The 9,986-nt window shown below is 46.7% G+C and overlaps 1 protein-coding gene across 4 annotated transcripts in view; it reads right to left on the bottom strand.

Annotated features, from left to right (window-relative positions):
• Positions 1–329: 329 nt before the first annotated feature.
• VPS13B (vacuolar protein sorting 13 homolog B) overlaps positions 330–9,986 on the bottom strand; it is a 762,523-nt gene continuing 752,866 nt past the window's right edge. For all 4 annotated transcript variants that reach the window (XM_004768902.3, XM_004768901.3, XM_004768900.3 and 1 more), the window contains exons 59-62: positions 8,837–9,013; positions 6,551–6,653; positions 5,766–6,015; positions 330–1,927 (exon numbers count right to left, since the gene is read on the bottom strand). In XM_004768902.3, the coding sequence (XP_004768959.1) occupies positions 1,679–1,927; positions 5,766–6,015; positions 6,551–6,653; positions 8,837–9,013 (779 nt within the window). In that variant the 3' untranslated portion in view covers positions 330–1,678. The remainder of the gene's footprint in view (positions 1,928–5,765; positions 6,016–6,550; positions 6,654–8,836; positions 9,014–9,986) is intronic.

Here is a 9,986-nt window from a genome sequence, read left to right as displayed (position 1 = left end):
TACCATAATATATTTTATGGATATGGAATATATGCCTAGTCCAGAAAAAGTATTAGAGTAGTCACAGTTAATGATAAGAGTATGGGAACTTTGGGGGGAGGTCTTAGGAGGATCTTTACCCCCATATTAATTATTAGTGCTTTTTTTGTGATCAAAGTGATACTACAGAGAGCTTGAAAAATTAAGTCTATTTTAACCTAAGTTGATTTTATAACTGGATAACAAAAACTGTTTCTTAGCCTTCTTAACTAATGCAAAATTCTTGGTCCTAATAATGTGAGCTGTATTAAACCCAGGAATTGGTGAAAAACACCTGGTGACAATACACATTTATGTGTGGTCAGTAATTCAAGGATTCCTTTTATTTTCAGCAATTTATATAACAGTTCTTAGAAGTAGTATGCAAAATGACCATAAAAGATACATTAATTAATACATATTTACATTCTTAAAAATAGTTAATTCTTGAGGTTGACAAAGCTGTCACTTTCCTAAATGAGTATAACACAACAAACTAATGGAAAAATCAGTTTTTTTCATATTTAGCCTGAATTGTTCATAAATAGTCTTGCTTTCCAGAAACAATTACACAGTGACTTCTTATGCCTGATGACATGTGAGACTTGATTAAAAGTTAGTAGGCATTTGAAATTGAATTTTCTTAGCATCTCAAAATTGTACATAATAGATTATAGATCCAGATTGGGATGTAATCAGTAAAAATGTGTTTTAATCAGAGTGAGATTTTTACTGAATATTAAAGATGATATCTGGTGACCCAAGATCTGATAAAAACCCATCCTTAAAAATGGAAAAATAATATCACACATTGGAAATATTTTGTGGTTAAGGAATTAAAAATAAACTCTTTGGATTGGTTCACTGTTAAGGTTAACACTCCCCTGTAGTACACCAGGGCAGTATGAATATCCTTCTGCTAAACCCCTTCCACAAGAGGGTGTTAGTTCCTAGTAGCACATTTTCTTTATGGAACTAGAGAAACTCACCTGAGCCCTTTGGGTCGCTTTTCTCTGGCAGACACATAAGCTTGCTTGCTAAAAGATTAACTGGCAAAACATTTTTTCTAGTGTACCTGGACAGTCATGAGAAGGTCTCATAAATTTCAGTAACCTGCAGGCTTTAAAGGAGGAATATGCATAGCAGGTTTCACTTAAAGAAGAGCATCACATTTTAAGTAATAAATTTAACAAGTTAATAAAATCCTAAGCGTTTAAAGATTCCAAATGTTTGCAGATGAGAATATAAGGAAAAGACTGTCTTAGCCTAGAAACAGATGCAGTTGGGAATGAAGTTTTAACCAGTCTCTCCATTCTAAGGCCTGACCACATTTTTTGTTAGAGCAGAGTTAACAGATCTTAATTATAGTAAACATTTTAGCAAATACCATAAACAGCAAAAGGTAGTATATTTATGTGATGGGATGACAACATTAATCACGGCCTCCAAATTGGAAAGGAACAAGTTTTTTTTATCATTGCATTTTAAGGTGTTTTCTTAGGGAGAAGAATCTGAATTAATTTTAGAAGAGGCTGGGAAATTACCTATAATTATAGTAAAGTACTGGCTTTGTGTCCATATTAGATGTTACTAGAGCTAGTTAGGTTTTCTTTTCAAGAATAAATTGCACAAGCAGGACCAGCACCACCTTAGAGGGGACTCAAGGGAACCCTTTCCTTAGGGCTTTATTTTTCACCATGGTAAACTTACTAATGAAGACTTGAGCAAAGTGCGGATCAACCAGATAATGGTATGTTTTCACAGTGGAGGGGAGAGGTTCCACAGCCACCACTGGGCACGGGGCCTGCATGGGAGAGCAGCTGGGAGCCAGGTGACAAGATGTCTTTGTGATGTAGTCCACAAGTCTGTTGTACTGTTGTTCCGACAGTCTCTCCCGGACTCCGTCCACCTGGGATCCAAAAATAAAGATTCTTCAGCTGCCAAAACCTCCTAATGGCATTTCGTGACAAATTATTCCTTCTGTTGTTGCCTTAATACATCCATACATTATGCCTTTAGGTACTCTAATAAAGCCATTTTGTCCCAAACAGTGCTTTTTATTTTTCCTCTGAGCTGTGGTAATAACAGTGCACTTGCAGGAGTATGACAGAAGCACTCTGCAGGAGACTGTTAGAACGGCCTCCTTTGAATAAGCATTTGGTGTGTAAAATTCTGATGTCTGAAGCTGACAAATTTAGTAACATTTTACTCATTAACTGTTAAACATCTCTCACTGCTCTTTACTGAGGAGCTCAGGAACAAAGGAGAAAAGTGTCTTTCCTCTGCTTAAATCAACATTAAACTTGCACCTGAAATAAAAGTTCTGTTTGCTTGTCTCCTTGAACCTCTTCAGTTTGACAGAAAAAAATAGTGGAGAAGAGAACCTCTTTCAAACCAGTGGCTTTGGACAGAGCCTTTAAAAAAATAAATACCTTTTGAACTGTAACATTTTCTGTTTTTATAAACACTAGGATTTAAAGCCAGAGAAAATAAAAAAACTGGGCAGAAGAAGGGGAAATTTTTATGGAAAAAACGGGAGGATGCAAAGTACATTTATGGTTCATAAAAGTCTGGCTCATCTTCAGTGGAATTTGAACAGGAGAACTGAGATATACTACCCAAGTTCTTAAGTGCGATTTTCTGAGAAAGCACCCATCAAAGGCAGCTGGAGCTATAAATTCTTCCCCCCCTGAAATTCTGTAACTGTCTAATGTGTAGATATGTGGACTGAGACGTTTCCAGTGTAAGCCGCTGATCTGTGGGAATCAGGTAGCCACTGACCTTTCAGTGGTCTGTACCTACCAAATGTTGGCAAGATCACTCTGGAAGAATTAAAAACATTTTTAACAAGGGCTTTCGAGTCCTCAAGTAGTAATATAAAGAATTTCTGTGTTTCTGTGTAGGGCATGGAAACAGTGCAGCCGAGGGTGTCTTAAAAGCTGCAAAAGCCAGTGGGATGGTAAGGAGTGTTGGGGCTGCCAGAGAAGTAAGTAGGGCATCTGGTACGGTTTGGATCTCGTATTTTTAAGCCTGGGACAGAAAAGAAAAGCCCCCAAAGTTTCGCTGACAGATGAAAGCTGTGTACCACCAGGCAAAAGCCAGAACTCCGATGATATCATTTGATGGGGCCAGAATTCAGCTGGAAAGCTTTGAATACACAGAAAGTCTTAATTGCTCCTCCTGAACAGCAGCACAGGAAAACCCGTGCTGTGAAAGGAACCTGGCCAAGGAATAAATTGACCTTCTGACTCATTTTGAGCTTCTCTCATAAGGGATTTCAATAATGTGCCAGGCATATTAAGCAATTATTACCCTAAAAATGGCTGCATTTAACCAAGAAAAGCAAATGCTGATTTAAAAAATCTGAATCCTGCCACATTTCAGTATACTGAATGATGTCATCTACAAATTAATTCCTTCCAAAATTCAAAGGAGCTGTGTTTCCTAGCATCTAAAGAAAACCAGAAAAGCCATTTTCTATAAAGGTCTTAAAAATACTGTTCTTAGCTTTCCCTGGAAGACAGCAGGTAGGCTTCTTAGACCCAGCTTTATGTCTACGCATCAGGTTGGCATGTGACGGGTATGGACTGACACAAGCATGACAACTGAGGAAAATTCACTATGTCAAGCAGCCCTGCTGAGGGACACCCCCACTCCCCACCCCACGTTTTGCAAACACACTGGATTAGGGCACTCCTAACGAAGGGCGTACTGTCTCAGAAAAGAAATGAGCATTTTTTTTTTCCTTATAGTTTGGGTCTCCTTTGGTGTGAGTAGGGGAGGGGTTAGGGTTTAGAATACAGGACTGAGGAGGCAGTTATTTCCTGTTAATTAGGAGGAGTTGAGGGGAGAGGTAAATTGCGATAGATTTAGAGAAAGCAGAATTTGGGGGCTAAAGGCATACCTGATATCCACCTTTTCTGTCCCTTGCCAGATGCTGCCCTGCAGTATTTCTGCTTTCAGTCATCTTTTCCTGCCTCTTCTGTAGCCATCCCTTAGCCCTAGTGCCCCTGCCCCCAGCTGATACCCGAGTACCGGTGGGAAACCAGTGCTGGGCATGATGTCCAGTGTGTCAGTGGTGCTTCTGCCTCTAACTCCGTGATTCCATGGTCTCAGCCTTGGCAGCTTCTAGGAGTGGTGACTCCAGCTATCATCTCATTAGCCCCTCGAGAAGCAGAGCTGTTCCCTTCCAGCTATGATAATTCCCCAAGTATCCTCCTCAAAAAAGCCAAAGAGAGAAGGATCACAGTTGAAGACGGTAAAGATAGTTTAACAGCAAAAGCAGAATCTCCAGTCCCAGCTTAAGATATGAAATATTTCCCAAGCAGCTAAGGAATAATGATGGCCCTAGATACTCCTTAGGGCCTTGGAAGTTTCTCGTTAAGGACCAAGGACTTGAAGATAATGATACTATGCCCTGCCAAGTCCTGTAGCCAGATCACTGCTGCTTTATTGTCAATTGGATCAGAAGATTTTGGCAGATCTAAAGTCAGCCTGGACATCTGACCTCTGTTTATTCCCAGAAAGTCATCAACTCGAGGCAGCAATGTATGCCTAGTGCCAAGCCCCAGCTTAAAGCCTGACTGATTAGGATCCAAGAAGCTAGAGAAATCTCAGAGTTGTTGTGGTTGGCTGCTTTCCATCTTCTCAGATAATTTTACCCAAACAGTGGTGTGAGGGAAGCACAGGCTCCCATACCAGGGAGAAGATAATGAATTGGGCAGGATGGGGCCACCGAGGGCCCAGGTTAGGACAAGGAGGCTCCAGTTTGCCACTGACTTACACTCATCTTGCTGTGTGGAAAAAGATGTCTGTTTCTTAGGTCAACTCTTACAGCCCCTTTGGATCAGGCAGTCATCAGGGAGGCAGGAGCAGACCCTGCTTTCCACCGGGTGCACCTGCTCACCCAACACTGGCCTGTAGGGAGCTGGTGCCACTCTGGGCAGGGCTCCCCTCTGACCCTGGACATCACTCTGCCCTGCATGAGCATCTGTTCCACAGCAGCTTATGTGTGGCCGGGAGCCAGCATCCAGCACGGAAGCTGTGTGGCCAGGGAGCGGCCTCAAGACCCAAAGGAGCGTTCCCCCCAGGACGTACCCCACAGTATTTAGGGGGTGGGAATCTGCCCTGTGGGAAAGGGAACACAGAACCACACAGAATACAGAGCAGGAAGGAAAGATCTATGAACAGAATTTTGACCCATGAAGTCTTGGGGTGGAAAGCAGGGAGGGGCGGGGGGAGGGACTGAGACCTGGCTTGTGAGCTTGTGAAGGTCTGGCCTACTGGCTGCACCTCATTTCATGACACCCCCACTTCGGTGGCGGTCCTCTCCTGTATCTCCAGTCGGCTACAGCAGACTTGTGCCTGCTCTCTGCGGCAGGGAACTGCCGCCTCGGCCCTGGCCCTCTCGCACAGACCAGTTTGTGCTGGAGCTCTGTTGTCCTGCCCGGTCTCCTCCAGAACCCCTGCCCCATGACAACCAAGCCTTGTCCGGTTCATACAGTGGTTTAACCCCAGGCCTTGAGTCCACTAGGCCTGCTGCCGCGCTCCCCTAGGAAGGGCTCCCACACACGCCTGGGCTGGGGCTTCCCAACTTCCTTCTGCATTGGCTCCCACGTCCCTTCACGCCGCTTCCTCTGACAGCCCTCCTCGTCTCAGCAGCCAGGCCAGCGGCGTACCCGCGGCCAGCCCGCGTCTCCGTTGCCGCGGCAGTCAGCCACACAGTCACCCTGTCCCCTGAAATGTACCTCCACGTCACAGGCCACTCTTGGCTGCCTGAGCTGCACGGTGAGCAGGTTGCTCTGCTTGCTGTCCTGGGTGCAGTCGATCTCTGTGACAGGGAAGGCCTGCTGCTGTGTGTCCTCGCTGACGCTCACCACGAAGAGCACCTCCGACGTCAGCAGCAAGCAGCCTTCGTGCTCCTGGCCGGAGCCCCTCACCAGAACGACTTCCAGGGCCATGTGCACCTCTGGTCTGCCCAGAGACTGAAGCATTTTCCTGTTTCCAAGGAGAAAAGTGAGGCGGGAAGCCGGCTGGAAAAGATGGTCATACAGCAGTGCTCATGGTACCACAGGCTGGGGCATTCCCACACACGGTTCCCCAAAGGTGGAGGGCTCTCACCCATCTGATTATTAATTTGAGCTTAAAATGTAATTGTCACTTTAATTCTCAAACTGATTCTGGTCAACAGAACCCAGCTCCTGGGGATAAAGATTTCCCTTGGCTCCTTTTCTTCCCTATAGAAACATCACCCCGAGAAGGAGGCTGGTTCTCTAGGGAATCCTGGGTCCCCTCCCACGGCCTGGGCTCCTCTGTCAGCGCGCCTCCTCCCCGAGGGGTGTGCGAGAGGCCGGGGTGCGGCCAGCCCCGCATCTGGGGGCGGCAGCCGCTCCTGGGCCCTAAGGTGCCCCAGTGCTGCCTGAGCTGCCGAACGCGGTCTGGGGCTGCCCCAGAAGCAGGGCCCTTCAGCTTGAGAGCAAAGCAGGCCCCCTAACATCCATGTGCCGTGGAACAGGCGTCTAGATAATTTTACCAGACATATTTGACGTGGCTGTTTGGAGCCTGGTCAGCATGTAGATCACTTGGCTGATAGCGCTGTTTGGGAAGCTGAGAAAGTCCAGCTCCGTGTAAAATACCTGTGGTAAGAGAAGTAAGGGAGTTTTACTAGTTGTCTTCTGGAAACTGGTTCCATGCTGCAGTGATGTCATCTGCTTACAGTCATCCATAAAGCGCTGCAAGATCCAAAATGATGTCAAATCCTTGGAAGCAAGTGTATAGATAATCATTAAACACCACAGTGCTCTGACCTCTGGCGCTCTTACATCAGCTACAAACTGAAAAATGAATGAACCACAGTCCAAGCATCGACCGGACTGGCAATTAATGGAAGCCTAACGCTCCTAGGAGTAATCAGTCCTGCGCAATCGCTCACACACTGTTACAATTTATGTGATAAAAGAAGCCATGCTTGTTAGTCGACTTCCCTGCTTCATGTTATAATACTTCTGTATCTGTGCTGGGGCCGGGCACATAAAAAAACACAACACACAGAGATGCACACAAAGGCACATGGTTTGCCTAGATACCGTATTTAGGTGACTTAATCCAGCTGTTAAACATGAATCCATATACATTTATGAGCACTCTGGGGGCCCCCGGTTTATTACACGCTCTCCCCAGAGCCGGCACCAAACGAGGGCACCCAGCAGCAGCCATGCAGGCCTCGGAGGAGACGCTCCAGAACCAAAGATGGTACAGCATGTGTGCTTTCCGAGGGCTTGTAAATGTTTATAAACGAGGCACAGTCATTAGACGAAGAGTTAGTGGTTTGTAAAACCTTCAGTGCAGTAATAAAACTTTTACAAGAATGATGGAGAGCAACAAGGCCATGTGAAGCTCTGTGCTGAGATGCTCTTCCGTGAGGGGGAGATCCTCAGCCCTGGGAAACCTCGTGGTGAGGAACCATGGCTTTTTCCACACCAAAGGAATCGGTGAAGTCTGCGTGGACTTCGCCTCCCTGGGGTCCACAGCAAGGGAATCCCACTTTTATGAACGCCTAAGCGGAGTCTGACTGGGCCGGCCGACGGGGGGGGGGGGGTGGGTGGACAGCGGTTCTGTCTGTTTCCCTGTGAGTGAAAACGTCTCTCACAGGAGAGAGAGAGACCCGGGAGGGGGGCGGCGAGGGGAACAGCCAAGAGGAACACATGTTCGCGCCTGTGTGGTCTCTTAAAGGAGCCCTCTGGATGGCTGCCTGAGTGTGGGCATTCGTCTCCCGCTCTCTCCCTCTCAGACTCTCTCCCCCTCAGACACGGTTTCTGTGCCCTGGTCGGGCCGCCTCTGTCAGATCTGAGGGGCAGGTGCCCGCGGTGAAACGGGCCCCTCCGACTACGGCCAGACGCAGGGCGCGTGCCTGTGGTCTGGGATAGCAGCGAGGCAGCCCGCTTCCTGACCAAAGCGATGACACCGATTTGGGGGAAAAAGGTGACCGTGGCGAGTCCCGGTTTACGAAGTCACTTTAGCGGGTTCCGCCAAGAACGCAGCAAAGCAGCCTGGGAAGACGTGCTTCCTCCGCTCACTCGCACCCGCTACTCCCGCGTGCACGCCCAGCGGGGAGAGGCCCCAGCGCGCCCCTGGCCATGCCTGGCGGTGCCCCCAGCCCCACTGTCTGCTTGGGGAAGGGGGTCTCAGATGTAGGTCACCTGCTTTTGCTGCCAGTGGCCAGGAACTCGGCCCGGGGGCAATGCACCGGAGGCTCTGTGGGTGTGTGCGCGCGCGCTCTTCTTTCTCGTTCTCTAAAGCGAGCGCGCGCGCACACACACACACACACACCTCCTCACAGATATCTTCCTGCTTTATCACCTATTTTTCCTTTCTAACTGGCCATCAGACAAGTTGTCATTCTAGTCTCTGCTTCAATATTTTCTACGTATTGCTCTCAACTGCCCTCCACCTCTGACTGGTTATTCTCATTCAAGTCTCTTTTACTCTCGGCCTTAGCCAAAAGGCCGAGAAGCCATCACTGGAGTCTATTTTTTTAGATGTGCTGTAAAAAGAATCTGTGAGGTAGATCTATTGAACCTGCTAAATGATTTCTTGGGTCTACAATTATTAAATTTATCATTAGTAGTACAATTCAACTCTTCCCATAAATAAGCATAAGGAGGTGAGGAAGACAGCTATTTCTCTCCTTATGGATTTATCCATTTTTTTCCCCACTGCTTTGCCATGTGAAGGCCTAGATTATCTCAGAGTCCTTGGTATAATAATGCAAGTAGGTCGGTGATATCTGAGCTGGCCTGACAGGTGCCCCACAACTTACCGTAGCCAGTCTGTGACACAAGCTCAGCGGCCCCTCCGATGGGCTTTGTGAACACCCCCATGATTCCTTTCCCCACACCTGAGATGACACCCTTGGCCTTGTGTCCTGCTGAAGCATGAGCTTCAGAAGTTCTCTGGAAGTTCTGCATAGGCTGATCGACTATGCCAGCAATTGCACCTGAAAAACAGCAAAAGCCCCTTGTGAGGACTGAGGCTTAAAATCCTGAAAAAGTGAAAACCTTCAATCCAGAATGGCTTTCTTTGGATTGAAAATGAAAACCTACCCTCATTATCATGTTCTTTACTATACATTTATTTACCAATTACATAAGCTCACTGGGCACTGAGTTAGGCATTTATGATCTTCATCAAAACACAATGTTCAGACTGGGTTTGGTCCATTCCAGTGAGGATCTGAGAAGTTCAGTTCAGAATTTCATAAACATGTCAGACTATTCCAAAGTGACACTCACATGCCTTTGTCCAGAAACCAGGCAACACAGTTTAGAGGAGAGAGCTAATGATTGCTCAGGAGAGGGCAAGCCTGCTCAGCCTAATCAATTTTCACTAATTTGGAGAAAAAACTGGAAAAGGCCATCTCCCTTTTAATAATGATAAGACCATTCTTTGATAATATCAAGATATTAATATGTAAGAGTGTTAATATTGCAGTTACTTGTATAATAGCTAATCTGTTTCGAGTGCTTACTATCTGCTGGGGACTGTATCCAGAGTGTTACTTGTATGAGACCATTAATCCTCATAATCTTGGGAGTCAGACATGGTTTTTATCCTCAGCTCCTATATAAGGCAGCAGAGCACAGAGAGGTTAAGGAGTTTTGCCCCAAGGTCACACAGCTGTCCTGTGCTTGAGCCAGGATCTGAGTCTAGAGAGGCAGTCACAGGCCAGCTCTTCACCACCAAGCTCTTCACCGATCCTGTTTATAAACAGGCACTTCCTTCTGCCAGTCTTAGAAACACTCCCCCACTTCCCACTTCAAATGAGGTTTGGCCATTTACTCTTTACTTTAGAACAGCTACAAAAGCCTGCTCTCACTACTCTGCTCTAGCGGTTTTCCCAGAGGGCGGCAGGGTCAGGTACCAAGTGTGTGTGTGGGGGGGTCCCTCAGCCTCCTGTGCCTCCTGTGGTG

The sequence above is a fragment of the Mustela putorius genome, unplaced genomic scaffold (genome assembly GCF_011764305.1).
Source record: "Mustela putorius furo isolate JIRA1106 unplaced genomic scaffold, ASM1176430v1.1 tig00000228_pilon_pilon_pilon, whole genome shotgun sequence".
Lineage (NCBI taxonomy): Eukaryota > Metazoa > Chordata > Mammalia > Carnivora > Mustelidae > Mustela > Mustela putorius.
Note: the sequence above shows the minus strand (reverse complement) of the source record. Positions and strands in the feature narration are given on the sequence as shown.